At 40.9% G+C, this 21,483-nt stretch overlaps 1 protein-coding gene across 3 annotated transcripts in view; it reads right to left on the reverse strand.

The window, feature by feature from the left end:
* LOC122982705 (plexin-B1-like) overlaps positions 1-21,483 on the reverse strand; it is a 65,330-nt gene that overhangs the window by 29,704 nt on the left and 14,143 nt on the right. For 2 of the 3 annotated variants that reach the window (XM_044352202.1, XM_044352204.1), the window contains exons 2-5: positions 5,349-5,425; positions 3,240-4,113; positions 2,782-3,024; positions 259-441 (exon numbers count right to left, since the gene is read on the reverse strand). In XM_044352202.1, the coding sequence (XP_044208137.1) occupies positions 259-441; positions 2,782-3,024; positions 3,240-4,103 (1,290 nt within the window). In that variant the 5' untranslated portion in view covers positions 4,104-4,113; positions 5,349-5,425. Of the gene's footprint in view, positions 1-258; positions 442-2,781; positions 3,025-3,239; positions 4,114-5,348; positions 5,426-12,234; positions 12,363-21,483 lie in introns of those variants that run through there. The other variant, XM_044352203.1, reaches the window with a different exon arrangement.

Here is a 21,483-nt window from a genome sequence, read left to right on the forward strand (position 1 = left end):
GATGGGCAGGGCTGATTGTTGCACTGTATGGATCAAAGTATCAAGCAAGTCCTAACACAAAATTAGGAAACTGCCTTAATAAAACATTGCCTAATGGCCCCAAATATTTCCATGATGCACAGATCTTTTTATCCCAGTAATGCACTGGTGATGTGTCCAGGGCAACTCCCTGCCTCCCACCCAGTGCATGCTGGGGCAGGCCTAAAGAAACTGGAACAAAACAAAATAAGTATAACAGTGCATGCAATGAAGAGCTACCTTGTGAAGAATCCCTTTGGAGTCTCCCAGGAAGGCGATGCTGTGTCCCTCTCTGACACTGACAGCAACAGCAGTGAGAAGGGCAGCCGAGGTGTGCCACACGGCTTTAGCTTCCAGAGCCATCCGGCTTGCCATTGGACTTGGGGTGTGGTCAGAGCCACAGGGATACGCCTTAAGGGTATTCTACAACATATGACCGTGACAGAGAGTTTAGTCAACATGAAACAGACCGTTTTATTACTGTCATTTTGTCATCGATTTTCTGTATTCATCTGAACTGAATGCATCCAAAATTACTTTACTGGAAACAGCACCCACCACTTGTAAAGATGATTCTTGTTTTATTGATCACAATAAATGGGTGTGGATTTGGGTAAGGAAGGCCACATTAACTCCACATAATGTTAAAGGTTAGATCTCTGGAGAGTTGCCAGGTTACTGTAAATACTGTTGGTGAAAATTCCTCCCAAAAGCAAATTAAGACATCTGGTCCTTTTTAAAGAAGAACCAAAGTGTCAGTAACAGTTGAGCTTACTTAATAAGAATGTTCTGTAATCAATCCAAACATTAATCTTTGAAATTAGTGAGAGAAATATTTACTAATTAATGTCATCTTTCCCCTTTTCCATGAGTCATGAGCAGAGTTATTATTGCATATGTGTCATTAAGACATGAACATTATTTCTAAGCTAAATGAGCCATAGCCTGTCCGAAAGTCCTGTCAGCAGCAGCCTGAGCAGCACAGCGACACACAGACAGGTGGGCTGCAGCCTCTCAGATGAGCTCTGATATCATAGTGAAAGATCTAGCCATAAGTTCAAGAGTTGAATGTAAAATAATACAAATACAAGTTTTTGAGATGATTTAAAGATAGGTTTGAGCATTGCTGTGGCTCTAGTCATGAAACTCTTGAGTTGTGTCGCCCAAATCCACAAACTGAAAGGACAGAATCTCAGGTGAGCTTTGAAAGCCTCACAGCAGCTAGTTGGTTTAAACAGAGCAGTACATTACCTACAGGTTCCTATGCATTTTTTTTTATTGTAACATTTAACGCCATTCTTAAATATTTATTTTGGTCTCAGGTTTTTAGTTAAGTAGTCTATCAATAAAATAAAACTGAGAGAAAAAATCATGATACAAGTTCAGCAAATGCATATTCAGTAAAGTAAGTATTTTGCAGAGACAGGCTCTTTATGTGTGTACGTGTGTGAGCACATGTGCCTATGAAAAAGAAATGAGTGATTCAGAGCAAGTACACAATTACACAATTATTTTGGCTGTCTGACAAAAAAAAGTCCCTACTATAGTTAAAACCAAACCTGCGCCCTTGTCGTGATATGTCCAACACTTAAAGCATCAGACTAACAAGTTCACATTCATGTCTTTTCAACCAGTCTACCATTCTTTCCTGCTATTGCCTCAGAGCCTTTGAATCCTCTTAATTCATCGTAAGAGGATTGCACCATAGATTACAGTGGACTCATACAGAGACAGCCAACTCGCTTGCTTGGTTTTGCAAAACAACCATTCCAAATCCTGCTTTCCGGTTTCCAAGCTCTGGCCTTAGATAATTGGCCCTGAAGGAGGAGGTAGAATGGGACATCTTTTTTCAGTCTCCTCAGAGTTCATTTATTAAAAAAATAAGATGGGTTATCATTTTTTTTATGGGGAACTATGATCTAATGCATGTTTCTCTTCCTCTCTTTCTTCTAGCATCTCATTTTTACCCTCTAGATTGTTTTGTTCTTTTTCCCCGTCACTCTCTGTGTCACAGTATTTCTCTTCCCTTGTTTCTATCCCCCCTCCTCTTTCTCTGTCATCTCATGTCAGTGAGTTTCAAAAGAACTCCTATCCTTCCATGTCAGAGCTCATTAAGCAGCAGCACAGCTGATTCAGGGTTAGTTTGGTTTATTGATCCCTAACGATCCCATTAAATGGTTCTGAGGGCTGGCAGGACCTGAGTGGCTGCAGGACAGCAGAGGGGGTCACTGGAGGGCTGCAGCTGGGCAAAGCTACTCCTGGGGCATCTGGGAGCTCTGGGCTTTTCAATGAGGACCTCATTACAAGGCTTGTCTGTCTAAAAATACGTCATTCCTTCCTGTTATTCAGTTTATAATCTCGCTAATCCAGGCATCCTTTGTTACTTGGCTGTAGTTTGCTCTGTTTTGTCTTTCTCTAACCACTGAAACCAATTGAGTCAATAAACCTCAGGTACATAAAGTGAGCAGGAAATGATTCATAATGATGGATAGCCCTAATGTATGTACTATAAGGCCAGTGTCCATTCTGTAACAAGCACACGGAGCTGAAAACACTGTAGTATGCAATTCTACTAAGCAGAGCAGAGAGTAACAGTAATTTGAGTCTCATATCAGCATGTTATTGACAAAGTCCTTGTTTTAAAATCCCATAGCGTCAAATTATTTGCTTTTCTTCCATCAGAGAAAAGGTCAGTATCAACATCAGGTTGATGTTGATGCTAAGATGCAAAAACAAAGCTTCCTCTATATGCTGTGTCCTTACCAGGGGCAGGTTGGCACAGCTGGACTTGACCTCGTACTCTATGTAGGCCACCTCTCCTCTTCCCTCCACCCTTCCATCCTGGGTGTAGCAGAGATCACGGGTGGAGTCGATGTGTCTGTCAAGCTCATCCAGAGGGTAAACGCACAAAGCTGAGGCATCCAAGGGATTGTTGTTTGTGGAGCTGCTGCGGATGGAGAAGACTCCCAGCAGATCCTTGCCCTCCCGTCCTGCACCTTGTCCCACCTGTTGCAACAAAGGCGTGGGAAAAACTCAGGAAAGTTCAACACAGCCAGCGTCAGTGTAATTCTGATGTTAAAACATTTCTGAAAGCATGATCTGAAAGTCACACACTCTGATATGTGAAATTGTTACAGCAAAGAAATTCAACTAAATTTTGAGTTGCTGATCCCGTCTAGGCAAGTATTTCTAAGAACTCATGTACTCATGCATAGACTTGCCTGGGCTGCCTGGAGCAGGTTGTAAGTCCTGGAGGGAGAGGATGGTGATCGGCAGACAAGAGGAACTTCCACATAGGAATAGTAGGATGTGTCATCCAGGCACACTCGGGCAGCATAGGTCCGGTACTCCCTCGATGCGGACTTGATGTCACGGCGGTAGAACAAGAAGTACACATATGTGCGGCGTGTGAATGCTGTCACAAAATGGTGGTCATACTCCGACAGACGCCCAGCTACGGCCAGTTTCGCTGTCTCCTCATAGGAAAACACAGGTTCTGATGAAAGGTGGCGGGTGGAGATGGGCGGGTGACTGGCAGTATAGCCCCTTCCCACATACATCACAGTCTTTTCCCCGCCGCGAGGCCCCACCACCAGCCCCACGGTTGACACTGACGGATCATTGGCTGCAACGTACTGTGTGTCCACAGGCCTCTCGGTGGAGAATAGAACTTTCTTGATCGATGCCAGGCTGCGTTTCTGGCAGGTGCCTTGGTGGACGCTGCCGCAGGTGATCAACTCCAACGCCTTTGGATCCACCAGTAGTAATTTGTTGTGATTACTGGTTCTCCTGGCCTGGGGACAGTTGGACTCAGTGACCGGGGGAAGGCATTCTTTGCTGTCGCTCACGGGACCGGTTGTCTCTTCTTGCTCCAGCCGGAGTCCATCCAATCCATCCAGCTGGAAGAGGTGATCCCTGGCCCCCACATACACCGTCCCCACTGAGGGGTCCGGGTGGAGCACCAGGTGCTGGAATTCAGAGTCACTACGGGAAAAACGGGGGTAAGAGCGACCATTGGCAGTGACAAAGATGATGAGGATGAAGAGCAAGAGTAGGGTGGAGTTCAGAGCCTTCCCATGTAGCATGGCAAATATTCTGAGGATAAAACAGAGCAGGGTTAGAGGCTTACACTGGCAGATGTTTGAGTTAAACATCAACATTTAATAAGACTAAAAGCCCTTCCATAGAGTTGAGTTTAGTACAGTTTAAGAGTTTTAGAGAGCTTAGATTTAGGTAGAGATAAATGTTAAGAAGTGGTGAGACCTTCTTTAGGATTTAAGCTAGCAAGAAAATGCTCATACAGTATTCAAAGCCCTGACTAAAAATCATGTACTTTTACCTACAAACACAGATTGATATTCACTTCATCTCTGATAGAGTATATTAAACTCTGCTTTTCTTATTGTCAACAAATCCCATGAAAAGACCAAAACCAATAATGACTTGATCCTACTAACAAGTATTGTCTATAAAGTAGGGATGCACAATATTGGACTTTTTGCCAATATCCGATATGCCGATATGTCCAATTCACATCGGTGCATATATACCGATATATATGCACCGATACTGATATATGCAATATTTTTTTTCAGACGGCTGAGGAGACTATTATGCATGCAAGCATAGATTGTACTAAGTATGATCAAGAAAGACAATATATGAAGGAAGAATTTAGGAAGTCTTAAAACTTTAATGGACCTGCCAAGTGGGTGGAGCAGTAGAGTTTTCATTGAGGACATGGCAACAAATCGGCCTCTCATAATCAGCAGAAATGGCTGATGCCGATATTTCATTTTAGAGCTTTTATCGGGCGATACTGATGACGTGCCGATAATATCGTGCATCCCTACTATAAAGCCTGATAGCTGCCATAGAGATGACATATTCCTTCATTACAATGAACTCAGGCACTGTAGTTTATTTTGAATCAATCCCGCATAAAGCATCCTGGTGGCATTAATACACACCAGCGCCCCAAATCTGCAACTGAAAATAGCACCTACTAACAAATGCAGTACTCCTGCTTGGGTAACATTTGCTAAAAATAAAGTGCCCAGCTGTTAAGAAAGCTATTTTGGCATTATTTAAAAGGAAAGTATATTCAAGACCAGTTTGTCCAAGATGTACATACTTAGATAGAACAAATGGGTTTGGTACTGAGTGCCACAGACAGGCTCGGGAAGTCTGAAAGTATTGAGAGAATGCACTGCTGGTTGTGATCTTTTGATTTCATCTGTTGACACTAACAAAAATATAGACTATTGCCAGCCTTATCCTTTAAATACAGTTTTCAAGGTTCAAGTATACTTTTGGGAATAACATCTCACCATGGATGTTCTTTGTTAAGCTGAAGACTTCCTCCGCCTTATCACCTGGAATCATATCCCATTCCTGTCTTCTCTGTCTGTGAATATTAACACCATAAAGAATGATTACTAACATCTGTTCACAAAGTGTAGTAAGAGACACAAAGAGACAAACAGATGCAGAAACATAACTCGGAGGTAGACAGAAGTTCCCTCAAAATGATTCTCTTTTCACATTATTCATCCAAATGTGACCACATCGATTACTCCCATAGTGTTGATAGCTTTACTCTGTGCAGAGGGATTTCATTGGGATCAAAACACCAGCAGTCACAGTATCCGTTACAGCTGGAGGATTCAGAACAACAACTCTCATTTCCCATCTCCACAGCCATCACTCAACACCTCTAAGGAGAGTGGTTTGTGGACACTGAGAGCCTTCCCATTTGTGCTAAAACCCCTTTAATTATTGAACAGGTTCCGCAGACCTTTCACTGACCTCACGGAGAAAGGTCACATAGGAATAAATAAATAACCCCTGTTCACCATAGTGTATGAAGCATGATTTAAACTGAGGATTTGTAAGAGACAGATACAAGGATCATTATTTGAATTGAAATTCAGCACTGACAAGTATTATTTATGCCCCAACACTCTGCATAATGACAGAAAGAAATGAAAGCTATATAAGGGTGTGATGTAGAAAAATATGCAATATTGTGCACCATTACTTTGACATGTGAATACATTGCTGAGACATTAGATATGCAGTGCCATCTCACCTAACTGTCTACCCCCTGGGGCTGCAATCAGGACAAAGACAAGTGGAGTTGAAAGGGAGGAGACTGGGAATCCATGTGTGTGTGTCCGGGTGTGGATGTGTGTGTGTGTGTGTGTGTCTGTGTGCATAACCACGGGCCATCCAGGAGCAGGTGCATGTGTCTTAGTACGTGTCTGGTAAGTGGTTGAGTGTGTCTCAGGCCTGCTCTTTACTTATTCATGAGCAGAAGAAGAAGTATAATAAGTAATAACCTCCACGCCCACTGTCAAAGGGTTTAAGGGGAGTAAGTGTGTATGTGAAGAGGAATTGCCATTACAGTGTGTTAAACAGGGCTGAAAATCCACACAGTCCTTTGAGACAGAGAGTCTTTATGAAAAATATATATAAAACAAACCAATTCTTTGTGCCTCATGTTTAATTGAGTCAAATCTGCTACAGCCCTCATATGTAATCTTTTTATACATCTTTTTATCAGCGTAACTCTAAGGACACAATATCTGTCTGTCTGTCCACCACTTTGGTCCAGACTAATGACTATGAATTTTATACAGTCATTAATGGTCAGCAAGGCATTAAGCCTACTGACTTTAGTGCTAACTGACAAATGTTAGCATGCTAACACACTAATCTAAGATGGTAAATGATAATCACACATACTAAACATCAGCATGTTAATAATAATTACATACTCTCTAAAGCAAATCTTTAATCAGCAATTTTCTTGAATTACAACTGAAAAGTACCCTGACTAAAAACTTTCAGTTTCGCTGTATATTTTCTGCCCAGCTGCTGTAACACAGAGAGCCTGGGAACAACTCTAGACAAATTCTCACTGCTTCTCGTCCTCACCTGCTCTTTGACCGGCCAACATGCTGCGGTCAACATATTTATAGCCTACGGTGACCCCATCGCCATGGGAACTTCCTCTTACCAGCCAGCAATGATGGCTTCCTATGAGCTACCATGAGATCAGACTGTATGACTGTGGTGTGGGATGAGTGGAAGAACAGAGACATTAGAAATACAGCACTGGTTGATGTAAAAGAAAAGAGGGGAAGTCCAATATTGGATATTTCCCTCGACATCTGTGGCCTTTTCAGGCTATGTGACATCTTCACATCATCCATCAACTAATTTAAACTTGTAAGTGAGTCTTGGAGGAAGTTTGTGCATTTTCAGTGGCATAAATCAAAAGCATACTTAAATAATAATTAAGTTTTTAAGCTAATAACAAGTACAAATCCATTATGTAGACGAGTTTGGATCATAGGGGTCCATCTGTGTTCACTACATCTGGCCCATACGGTTTCTCTCATGCTGTTCACCAATAATCTCCAGAGTTCATCAGTTGTGTCAGGTATGCAGCATGTTTGGTCATGGGGCACAGTCCAACAACCTATAAATAACCTACATAGACCATTAGACTGTCAGCTGAACTGGGGAGGGGACAGAGTGATCACAAAGCAACTATGGAGTACATATGCAGGCCCGGATATAAATAAACATAAACTAGTGAGTCATTGTGGAAAAGCCTCTGAAACAGCAGTTTGACTAAAAGTCTCAACTTAAAACCAGAATAAAGATGATGAATGAAGAAAGATGAACAAGGATGACCAGACCATCCCAATCAACAGTAGTAGAAATGTGTGTGTTTCTGTGTGTGTGCCAACAAGTGTATTTATAGACCTCTATAAACTTCTCAGAACGTGGTCTCATCAGTGAACTTTTGCCCTAACCATTCCTATCTGTCTCGCTTTCTCTCTCTGTCCATGTTTATTAATCACTGAGAGACTCTGCTGTGCAAGTTCATTTCTAAAGCTCCTAATGAGCCGTGACAGCCCACTGAACGCCTAAGACCCCATAAAATATGTGGGGTCAGCAGCGGCGGGACAGTGGGGGACATTGGCTCAGAGCCATAGAGCACTGCCTTGCATTGTTATGTTCTGGTGGGTTGGCTGGCGTCTCGCCTCGGGCCCCAGACTCTGCAACACTAGCATCTGTGGATCCCATCCAGAGAGCACAGTTGAGAGAGTAGCAGGGAGTCTGCTTGAGATCAGCAAGGCCTTCAGTGACCACACACAGGCTATCAGTGAGAAGATACAGAACAGGCAAGAACATTATCCAGTAAACACTTGGAGCTGATTTAAAAGTAGGAAATGGAAAGAGTTGGCTTATGTGTTTCAGTGAAGTTCATGAGACTGATAGATTTCACTGAGAACAATATTGAAAAGCTTGAAAATGCAATTCTTGGTGCCTTTATTGTGTGGATAGTGAAAATAACATTAAGGATGTTGAAGAAAGACTCCATAGTCCTCTCCTTCTCAGTAATACGCATCTTGCAAAGTCGTTTCCACTGCTACAGATTGCTCACAGCGATCGCCACTCTGTCTCTTCAATTCAAAGGCCATCGTGGCCTTATATCACAAAGTAAATGACCTACACCATACATATCTACGGCATAACTCCAGTTAACCCCTCACAATAGATCCAGCTTAAGTGACAACTTGCAGGTCTTGCAGTCACTACCATTGGTTGTGGCAAAATATGAAAAGGGGATGCTCTACTAGCATTGCTTCTCATCGGCTGAGTGTTTGTTTTTTGTTTTTTTAATAGAATGGTGAAACACAGTTTATGTGATGACTTCCTTCGTTTTTGGACTTTCCACTTCTCTACGTACACTCAAAGGTTAGTATTCTCAAGATGGCATTTTGTCAACGGTGTAAATGAGCTTGTTAAAGTTTACTAAAGTTAAATTACACAGAAGCAGAGGAGAGCTGATTTAGGGATGCTTTCACACCTGTAGGTTGATTCAGTTGGTGTAGGCCACGGGAAGAGGACACATAGTTGCCTTTTAGTTCTGGTCCTCTTCATGTACACACTGGTTTATTACAAACAAACCAAGAGGAGTGAACATGAGGTCAAATTGACTGACTGATAAATCATTCATTGGACTGACGACTGTCATTCTGCATCATCATCTACATGGACCCAAGAGGGGAAATCAAATTCTGACCGACAGCAAGTAATGCTGCACTTTGCTGCGCCGTATGTGTTTATTTATCTTCTTTGGTGTCACAAAAAGCTCACAAAGAAATAACTGATTATGAGAATTATTGGTCAAGACTGCAACTGGACCACATATATCAAATATTGATGAAAAGGTAAAAACTGTTCAATAAAGAGGCATTTTTTAATATTACAGGGGGATGGTGACTACTACATGTGTCACTAAGTTGCTTTCGTTTCACTCAGTTTTTATTGAGGCATAGGATGTGCATATGTGTCATAATGGTAAACAGATGATATTGCATGCATAAATATACAATATAGGCTACAGATTGCTTTCTTGACAGCCCATTATCAGAAAATGATTCAATAGTGGTTTCAATTCTTCTTTCAATTCTTCAGAATCCTGTGGTTGACTTGCTTTGCTTTCAAACCACACAAAAAAGCACCTGACTTCAATAGGAAGTATATCAAGCCCTTTACAGGCGGTCTTGGTCCAGTTGTTTATTCCACACCAGAGTTTGATTGATAGCTTTCGTATCAGCCCAAATAAACCCAACAACACACACCTGAGTTACTTTCACCCACACCAGCCAGTCAGGTTTGAAAGCAACCTTAGACTGTAAAAAAGAACCTGCTGATTATTGATTATGGTTCACAATTTTGCTAAAAATGCTGGTGTGACTGTGCTCTATTACAGGCGATGAATGTGATAACCAGCAGCTCCTCAAACTTGGAAAGCCAAGCACAAGAAAATCACAATTCTCATTTTTACTTTTTTTTTTTTTAAATTATGCTCAGCTGAAGTTACATCGACTGGACTCTGACTTCTTTAGACCCTTGTCTGCCAATTAAATCTCTGATGGGACGACAGGTGACCAAAATTCCAATAACAAACTACCGTGAGTGTGAACCTAACAGCCGCTGTCAAAACACACCAAACACAAATATCTAGCCTGAAGCATGTTTCCACTCTGGTTCAGGTTTAACACAACAAACTGGAGGTGTGATCTCACCCCTCATATCACTTCCAGTCCATGTTTACATCCAGTGAGTACATCCACATACAGTGTAGCTGCTGGTTGTGTGTTCCCACTTAGACGGTTAGATTGCTAAAAGCGCTAATATTATGAGAGGCAGATGTACACATGCTTGGCCCCTCTCCATTTCCGTCGCCTTCTTTAGGGTCAATGGCCATCTCTCTCCCCTCAGTTCACATGCAGACACAGAGGGTCTCTCTCTCAGCCCCTCCGGTGTGCTGAAGGGGCTCTCTGTCTACTGCTGCTGGAGGGAATAGTGTCCCTTTCACTGCTCTTTGACCAAGTGGCTGCACTGAACGGACACAGGATAAAAGCCACTTCCCTTGGAAAGAGAGTCGGCACACACACCCACATAAGTGCAGAGACACAACATAGTATTTCATGTGCACACACACACACACCCGCACACATTCACCCAGGCCGTTTTATGACAGGATCCTTTCACCCTGGAGACAGTAGCGCTGTCCCTGGGAAAAGCAGGTGTTAAGCTTAGCTGCTTGGTACAGCATGACACGCACAACCTGAGATCCACTGTAAGAAACATTCATCTGCTATAATATATTATTGATGATCTTTCAACACATGATATGTTATTCATGATACTATACGGCAACTTCATCCATGTGAAAAAGAGGAAATAATGCACTTTTAACTATATTTTTATGGAGCACCCAAGTGTTTAGTACTTTAATATTAAATAGGAATTTTTCACACAGGAAATACTGACATGTCACAGTAGGAAAACTACAGGTGTAAATAATAAAATGAATGATGGCTGAATTCCATTTAGCTGCTTCAGTTTCAGGGTCCTGATGTTGTTCATGCTGGCTCACTGTCACACTGTCTTGACTAATTGGGGACACTCAAATAGGACAGATAAATCGTTGATGTTACTAGGAGCACCTGTGCTGTACAAGTACTATGACAAGGCAAAATCTCTGCTGTGAAAAAGACCCTTAAGAGATTATGAGAGACATCAATATAAATGAAACAATACAATGAATTCATTACAATGAAATGTGAATCCATCATTCTTATTTTTTTAAACTCAGTGCAAACACAGAAACTAACCTCTCCTCTTATTTAAATTAACGAGGCTAGCACATGCTACCTACCTATGCTAGCTAGCTGAGCAGGTTTGTGAGTTTGGATTATTACTACAACGTCAAAGTGAAGGGTCTATGTCAGCAGCAGCAGCTAGATGCTTAATTTAGAGTTGCCTCGGCAGCATTTTGATTCTAGCTAAATATGTTCTTCAGGGAAAGAAATGCAACTCTGCGGAAATTAAGTCTTTATCTGGTTGTTGTGGCCAACAAAGCTAGCTAGTTAGCCGTTAGCCAGTTGAAGTAGCTGAGACAGGCTGAGAACGTGATTGGCTGAAAGTTGAGGGGGCGGTGACAATGCCACTGTTGATAAAATTGTCATTACGAAATAAAATTCATAGGAAAAATACTGTTGTAAAATAAGAATAGACTTTTGAAAAAGGGCATTTTTGAAAAAAAGAATCTATAATAAAATTAACTGATTACAATAATAGCAAAACTAATTAAGAAAAGCAGAATGATGAAATAACATTTTATAATAATGAGCTGAATTTTAGTAATTTATCAAATTATTATGCAATGCTTATTTATTTCTTTTTATTCATGTGTGTTTATCTCATAATGGTGCATTTATTAAATGTTTTAACATTTTCTATGTTGATTTTCACATCCTGCAAATTTTGGAATCCATGTTACATAGATTAAAAATACATGTGCTGTATATTAAAATGCAAAATGAAGGCTAATATGACAGTTGTCATTGTCTTCTTGAACAATCTGTAAAAAACATCTCTGGTCTGAGTAATACTTTCCTTTAAGAACAAATTGCGATAAACAAATGATGGATCCAAGGTGTTGCTCTCTGCAGCAGATGTCTAAGCATGGTTCTCTCCTGACCACTCCTGTCAAGTGTACATTCAGATTTTTTATATTTTAATTCTTAACTTGTAACTATGATGGCAGCAGAGAGAGAAATTCATAGTTGAGTGCAACTGGCTTCTCTGAACACATGACAACACAGTTTTTGACCTTCTGACCTGGAATAGGTGAAAGAAATGGGAGACTAGTGCTGTCATGGAAATATGACAGACTGGAACTGATGGGGCTGTAATTCTTCAGTTGAACATTCAACAGGCACAAGTATCAAAGACCAGTCAGGAGGAAGCAGGGCGTAGACAAGCTTAATGAGACAGAGAGAGAGAGAGAGAGAGAGAGAGAGAGAGAATGAGAATGATTGACAACAGCAGCTGAAAGCCAATTTAACTTTTTAACCAGGGACAGGCAAACGGCTGTGGGACTCAATGCGCCCTGGAGTGCAGGAAAATATGGCCACTTAATAAGCATGTCTGTTATAAATCTTAAAGTGCATGTTTGAATATAGTTTGATGGGAATACATGGTTCTCACAGCCTAAACTACCTCAAATGGTACACTGAGAAGAAAAACTAAAATAGGACCATATAGTTAAATTAAGATAATAATAGTGAGAAATGCTTTGGTGAGCGGGTAAAGTTTGTGCGTTTTCTTTATCTATGTGTGTGTGTATTTGTGTGTGTGTGTGTGTGTGTATGTGTGTGTGTGCATGTGTATAAGAGTGTGTTAAGTGGCCAGTGGTGGATCCTTACAAAGGGCCTCTGCTGACAGAGGCCGACCACAACAGCGCGGACAGCCGCCAACAAATCCTGCCACAATTACAGACCTCAGTTCTCTGGCCTCCCATAGGAGAGTCAGCCAGTCGGTCACACTGAGGATGACGATGTGAGAAAAAGGGAGGAATGGATGACAAAGCAAAAACATAATGAAATCATATTAAAAAAAAAGTTAAACTTGTTTAAATGTTTGCTTGCTGGGCTACAGGCCATACTGCTTCACTGTAAGTCTTATTTAGATTAATATGGATGCATAAACCGAAGAAACCGAATGCAGGGATGCAGAATATCCTTAAATAAAAAGCAGATGTGATGGGGATGTACCAAACCATTTGGAAATAAACAGACAATCCTCAAACAAATGGCAACCACACTGGGGTTTTTTGTTTGTTTGTTTGGAGTCAAGTTGCAGTACAGCTCTTTTTACCCCTCCATTGCAGTGCCTTCAGTTGAACAGAATTATCATTATTCTACAATAGTAATAAAACACATGTATGTAAAAGCTTTGTGGCATGGGCAGGTGAAGCCAGAGAGGGGACGTGTTTCCATCCTAGCCTGCTGGTGCACCTGTTCACACTCAGCATAGGTTTAAGTACACACAGACCCATTAAGCAGTTTTCTTTGTGTGTTAATAAATGGTCAGACTGTGTTTGCCACAAGCTTATTTATTGGCTATGATGCTTTGATATTAAACCTGTGGTTTTGGATATGTGATAAATTATCAATATACTCACATGCCGTTCAGTATGGCTGTAGACCTTAGACTACATGCTTTCCTATAGCCCTCAAATGCATTTATATTCCATTCAGAGTCCCTGGAAACTTTTAATCCTCTATAATATTAAATATTCATGACTAAATGTGCAAAAAATCAAAGTCAAAGCTCAGGGGAAGACATCCTTGGTTATTATTTATTAAGTGTTTAACACTCATGAACTTTGCTAATTTGCCGTTTTGATTAGGTTTGAGGTTTGATCAGATTTGATTGACAACATATGGTAACAACTCTAAAACTGTCATTACATTTGATTCAAATGTTGCTAAATCCTGGTTAATGCATTGAAGTACATGATATCTTTTACAAACTGAGCCCTGTCCGGTTCAAACCAGTGAGAAGAGCTCAGATGAAAAACTAATACAGAAATCTATATAACTTAAGCAAACAATTATGTGTATTTAACTTATGTTAATCAAAATATAAAAGAATATAGAAAAGTTCATTCCACTCTAAAGACAGAAATTGTACCCTGTTTCAGGGTAATACCTCAGTTCAATTCCAAAGATATAACTATAGTAAACAGAGAAAAATTAACAGACAAAGGCATTGGCATTCTGTCTACAAAGAGACAAAGCAAGCTTAAATAGCCTCTCAGTGGCCAGTTTGCAGTTTGAATACAGACTGGCCATATGCTCAGATGAAGCATCACGTCATCGGGACGCGCTGGTATGGTCATTGTGTGGCAGAATGCTAAGGAGGTGGCAGTGGGACGTGCATGCGTATTCATTTGTTTGTGGATGGTCTGCATACATTACCACCTACGGCTTGTACAGCCACATCTCTCCAAGTCACATGCACACACACACACACACACATACACACATAGCCGCCTCTTCTTTCACAGCACTCAATAGCCTGAGAAAGCCCTTTGTCGTCCCTCGTTGTCGTGACGACGTGCCTGGGTTGAGTGAATAGAGAGTGGAGGTCTAGCTCTCCCAGTCTGTGGGCATTTTAATCAGCTTGTCACACTGTCTGTGGTCTAACAACACTTGTGCTCTCCTCTATCCCTCTCTAAGGGAAGAGATGCTTCTTAGCTTTTTTCCCCCTTTTTATGGAATAAATTCAGCGTATTTTATGATGCAGAGAGCTCTGGGAAACATCAAGCCTGATTTTCTGCTCTTTTATTGAATTACAGACTCTACAATGAAAAAGAAGTGCCATATCCAGCCACAAGGCCACTGATACTGAACCAGAGTATTATTGCTAATATGCCTGGACTGAGAGTAGAAAATCTGGTCTGCTTTCTGCTCAGCCTCCACTTTAATAAGTTTTATGGTTATGAAAACATGCAGTATGACTTCTCAAAAGCCCAGAACAAGCCTAAAGAAACCCCCATCTATTCCCACAGGAACTTGCTGCTGGATGTTTAAGTTTGGAATAGGAATCTGAGAACATGATTTGTTTTATTCATGGACGAGTTTGCAGCACATGACCCCTGGCAAACCTTTGACTCATAACATGCTAACTGGAGCCAGCCCTGCGTCCCCTTCTGTCTCAAATCCTCGCCCCTGTCTCTCGCTCTCTGTCCACCGTGCCTGGTATCTCAGGCGTCTATCTGGATGCCAAGCATTTTCTAAATGTTTAGTCAGGGATGGGATTCTTTGCGGCTGTTGTCCCTGCACAACGGCTTGTGATAAATGCTGCAGCATTATATCATTACATCGTGCCTTAACTAAGGATATATACACAGAAGATTAGACTAGACCATGTATCTATTTAAAGTCAAACAGACATTTTAATCCTCCTCACCTTTTGTCTAAGGGAATCTAAACTGTAATGGTACTGCAGCTTTTGTGCACATTTTTCCATTTTTCCAAGAGGATAGAACTGTTTTAGAGATACTGTATTTGTGGAGGCTTCTAAGCTTCAAGCCTCTTTGTGGGTGTTCCCCATGGCAGCTGTTGATTGACATTTGACAGACGCCACTGCTAGGAGACATGCTGTCAACTTCCATGGTGCCCTGTACAGCCTATCCTATGAACAGTAATAGATGTTTTTCCCCCTTTTTCAACAAGTTCACACGGTGTAAATTATGTACTGTTAGCAAAACATGTCTCCCTTAAAGGACAGGTTCACAATTTTTCAAATCTGTCTTAAAACAACAGTCAGGTGCCTATATGAACAGTGACAGATGTTTTCCTTGCTGTAATCAGTCCTCCTGTTCATACTGGCTACTAAAAGATACCCTTCAAATGTGCTTTCAATATAAGTGATGGGGGCCAAAATCCATAGTGTTTCCACACAGTCATTTGTGCTAAAATGCATTTATAAGATTATTTGAAGCTTATATGAAGCTTCAGCAGTCTGAGTTAGTCATATCAAGTGGATATCTGCCACATTCACAGTCTTTTTAGCATCAAATTCCCTCTTTGTGTTTCCTTGGACAGTGTTTCTCTGTTGAGCTGTGGTAGAAGTATATTAACAAAAAGAGGGCCTTTGGCACTAAAAAGACTGTAACCTTGAAAGATATCTACTTGATTTGACTCATTTGAACAGCTGAAATGTCATATTAGCGTCAGATAAACCTCTAAATACATTTTTGCACAGAAGGAGGACTGCATTTTGGCCCCCATCACCTCACATTGTAAGTGCATTATGAAGCGATCCTCTAATGGTCAGTATGAACAGGAGGAATGATTGATTTGGTTGATTTGAGCGCCTGACTGTTGTTTTAGGACAGACTAAGACAGTTTGCAATCCACAAGTAAAGTAAAAGCTAGCATGCAAGATATCCTAGTTTGCTAACCAGCTTTCCCACTGTTAGTTTTCAGTGTTCATCCCGCATTAAAGAAAGGAGGGGGGTCTAACAAGCCAACTCTCTGTCATTGGTCCATTGTGATGATGGCAAAGGACCAAATTGTTAAAACTCCCAGCAGTGTGTAGTCCTGTAATCTCACAGCACTTCATACATTACACCGTGATACAAATCACGTCATGGAGTAACAAATAGACAACGGTTATCAATGTGATTTAATTAGAATTTCAGTTTGTTTTAATGACTGCAAAACGGGCAGTCATTTGGTTTATTGAAGCATTAACAACTAGAGCTTGTAGATACAGTTTATAGACTTTAGCTGTTTATGGACTTTAGCTTGAAACCCCGTTGGCAGCCTGATGAAAGAGCTGTTGTGGTCAGTTCCACTAACACACTGCTGTCTGTCTGGAGAGAAGTCAAATATTAGCATGGGAGTGTATGTGTCAGACCTGAAATAAATGAATGTTTCTATGAGGATCTATTATTTATGGTCACTCTGAAATCAATCAATTTGAAATCAAAATTTTTTTAAGTTGATTTCTTTCTCTCTGTGGTAGCAAGACATTTATAAAAGCACCTTTTGTCTTTGTCAGCATTTGTTTTTACTCCTTGGTCGTTAGGGGCTACCTGACACCGGTAGACTGTTAAACCACAAGGAAAAAAACAATACAACACAACGCTTGGCCTTAATACCTAACTGGCATGGCTAGTCACCTCGGTGTGTATGCATGCAAAGACTGCCTACTTTCATCCCAGACGTGTTTCATCTGCAGCCAGAGCACCCATGCAGACATAATCCCACTGAATCCCTAAAAAGGGAGCAGTGACAGGCGTTCCTAATTCACCTCTCATTCCGGATGGCACTTTACAGTCCTAAAGGGTTTTTGCTCATTGGGTGGCTACTGGTGGATACATCCTGGTCCCAGTGTGGTCCTTATATAAGAAGAAATGGCTTTAAAATCATCATGCTTTCATGACCAATTTCCAACACCAATAAATCTCAAAACCAGAAAAAGCTTTTTAAGTACAAAGAAATCTATAATTGATTGAGCTGCGTTTATTTGGAAATGTGTCATAGGGCATATTTGCTTACAACTGGGGTGGAACACCTCAATTAGAAAACACTTCATATTATCTAACACTGACAATCTTCACGGATCTCCAATGAAAATGAACAAAGAACTATGGTAATTCTATGATTTAGAAGGATACATCTCCTAATGAAAATAATCACTATGCAGCAAATCCATTTTCAGATTTCAAATCCAAACATTAAGGATACCAATTCACTTAACATACAACACACAGTCTGATTTCCAGACCATTAAATCAACAACAAAATTCATAAATTACTAACAAAGAACATGTACTGTAATTATGACTTAATAGAGAAATCCAAGTAAAGACTACAGTCATTACATAGTCAATTTTACCTTTTTTTTCAAGATTTTGGGACAAAGTTTGCAAACCTAAAAACATCAGAACTGACCCTGAACAGTAATCATCAGATCACAGATTAGGAACTGTAAATAGGCTCGGCAGCTGACCTTTCCATTACCAAAACCAGAAGAGCAAAAGTGAAAGGAATGTATTAAACAACATGTTTGTGTATAAAGATATAACTTTACATAACTACATATATGGTCTGTTCTAAAATAAGCTGCAAATGTTTGCATGCCTGGCTAACAAGCTTCCAGTAGTAACCTGTCATTACACCCAAAGCCAAGGAGCATAGACAAGTAGGTGATTTTGTAGGATTAAAGGTTATGTTAGAAAAATATGGTAATTTTTACAACCATTCCAATTTTTGATCATCTGCATACCACATGATTTCAGGGTTTTGTTGAGCCATTTCATTAAAACATTGACTACCATGATCTGGTAACCACCAATTTTGAGATACATTACTGGAAAATAGTGGTGATTTTGTGTTTAGGGGGAAAACAATGGAAGTGCAGCAATTTCAGTGACAATTATTTGGAGTGGATACATCATGGTGGTGTCTTTCTTTCCATCAGTGTGGAGCTTGTAGCAGGATTTAGTTACATTGTTGTGGAAGATTCACCAACACACTGGTGAGTGACCAGTGAAACAGTGAGTGTATTACAGAGGCTAAATGACGACTGCTTGCCAACAAAAAGCTCCAGTTATAACATTTCAATCAAATCTTATTTCCTATCGTTTTTTATACTCAAAATGACTTCAGCTGGTGTTTTTGGAGTGTAGGCAGGTGGGAGTGATATCCTGGCCTTCTGTCAACAAGCCGTGTGACGGACAGCTTCATTAGAAAGAAAATGGACGCCCCCGGAGACACGCCTTTGTCCCCCCTCTCAGCTTCCTGGGGTTGGGAGAGAGAGGACAATCTGAGCAGGTCTTTTAGAGTGGGAGGTCTTCAATTGTCAAATGCTTAATAGACTGTGCTCTCTCCATCTTGGTCAGGAACATGCACAAGAGAGTCGGACCTACGCGCAATGAACACACTCACACACACACACACACACACACACACACACACACACACACACACACACACACACAATTTCCATACAGACTTTACCCCGCTATCTGAATCTCTGGCAGAAAATCAAAGATGATTGATGAGTGGAGCCTGGCTGTGTTGAAGTTCTGAGGTGTGTGATTGTGATCTTGGGACAAAGGAATTATTGCCAAAGGTTCAGCATAGGATAAGCCCCGTCAGGAGGGCAGACACAGGATTCTAGATGTCATTAATCACATGGACAACACTCTTTTCATTCACACGTCCACACTTTTCCAATCAATCTGACCAACATTGTCAACATTGTCATTGCCACGTTGAGGGAATTAGCTGCAAGAACATCCGCTGTGGTAAAACCTACTTGGAAGTCCCTTTAGAGAATTGAACCACTACTCTGTAGTTCTTTAGCATGTGTTAAAGCATAATTAAATATGAAGAAGTCAATGTGCTACATTATAAGTGGCCATACTGCCACCACCAACTGCACCTCCAAGAGGGTGTGTGACTACAAATCAGTAAATCTTGACAAATGCCAACCAAACTGCTCCAGGAAGCATTAAGAGGTCTTTGTTCGAGAAGGGGCACGGGCATGGACCCAACACTAATATGGCTAATGGCTTAGGGAACCCCACTGCTTCTTTAATTGAAGCCGGCTCTCCCACATCCAGCGGGGAGACAGGAGAGAGCGAGATAAGAAAGAGCAAAGGAGGGAGAGAGTAAGGAATACGGTTTAACTCTGATCTTGAAAAGCAAGGAGGTGCTGTGGAGGGGATGCGGGAGGTGTGAGCATGTATGTGTATGTGTGTGTGTGTGTGTGGTGGGGTGGGGTGGAGTGGGTGTGGGGCAGTCGACATAAGGACTGGGTAGCCAATCAGAATTTCCCCTGAGGTCTCAGGACACCTGGGATCATCAATGATTGATCAAACTAGAGGGTTTAACCAAGGGAGAGGTGGGTAAAAAAAAAACAGTGACTGAAGGGGCAAGAAATACAAAGGAGTGTGTGTGTGTGTGTGTGTGTGTGAGAGAGAGAGAGAGAGAGAGAGAGAGAGAGCGAGAGAGATAATGAGAATGAAAGAAAGAGAGAGAAGAAGCAAATTCTAACAAGAGAAAGGATAGGAATGAGCAGAAGAAACATCAAAATCAACCAAAGAGAACCAAAAAGAACAACAGTCTGCAAAAAAAAAGAGCCAGATTCAGTTCAGTGTATCTAAAGCTAAGAGAAGCCACTGTGGAAGCAAACATCCCGATCAAAGCCAAACCGCTGCAGCCCTACAGAGACCCTGCTGCCTGCACACATGGTTGTGGCTGTGCTCAGACCAGCGAAAGACAAACAGAATCTCAAAACCGATCCACATGGACAGGAACATAATGCTTAGGTACACACACACACACATATACACGTACACACACACACACTAGTGCCCTCTCTGTGACATACTATATGGGGCCATTTTTACAGGAAATTTGTTTTTTACAGCATGGATCCCTTATTTTTGTAGCTTTTACCATTATGCTTGTTGGTTATAGCACCAGTTTACCTACAATTTATTTGTAGAAACTATAGATATAGGCACTTGACACACAGCTTATTGAATACCACGGAAAAAATCAATTTAACTCAATTACCGTACAAAAATATGAAAATTGGAAGTGAAAAGTGAAATGAAAAGTTACATTTCTTGCTTTTCTCCCAACATTGAATTAAAATGCCCTTACTGCAAACTTCTACTGTACGTCTTGCTATAGCCTGAAAGTAGAACTCTGGTGGTAAATCCCATGAAAAGACCAAAGCCAACAATGGTTTGATCCACTAACATGTATTGTCTGTGTCTCCAAAGCCTGGTATATCTTATTCCTCTGTGCTGTAGAGCTCCATTGCCACACTGTTACACCAGGAGAAATGTTCTTAATTATGATTAACATGGGCACTGTAGATTATTTTGACTGTAAATGATGTAATTACTCACTAGCAATCCAAATCCAGCGTTGAAAATAGTCCCCAACAAAGGCCCTATTCACTTCTGTTTAAATAACATTTGCTGTTTTTTAAAACATAAAACAATATATTGGTAGGCAGACTGGGGAAGTCAGAGAGTATTGGGAGATGGACTAACACATTGTTGGCATTTGATGACAATAACCAAAATGTAGACTATTGTCTGCTTTATCCTTTCTGCTGTTATGGCTGACTGTTCATCCATGTTAAAAGGATGATGGTACCATTTTCAGTGGCATAGAAATTTCAGAATAATTTAACCTTCCATTTCAAGGTGGAAAAAAAAACGCCTTTGACCTTCATTTGATTGTAGCATGTTGTTGTGTTATTATAAATACAGATTTTGGACCAGCATGGATTAACCTCTAAACATATTCCATGCAACCTGTTTTTCTTATTGTTTGAAAACCTGAGAAATGGCTGAACAGTGAAACATGCTTTTCTTGGTTGCTGGCTTTCGAGTAAAGCAGATTGGCTCCGAGGGTTGCCTGGCATTGTTGCTGAATCTTTGAATAAAGGCTTGAATCTACTCCCTATGTCAGGACTGCTGCTTAGAAATGCATTATTAATGAGAATAGTCTGACTGATGCTTGGGATTAATTACAGTATCTT

Source organism: Thunnus albacares, chromosome 5, assembly GCF_914725855.1.
Source record: "Thunnus albacares chromosome 5, fThuAlb1.1, whole genome shotgun sequence".
Lineage (NCBI taxonomy): Eukaryota > Metazoa > Chordata > Actinopteri > Scombriformes > Scombridae > Thunnus > Thunnus albacares.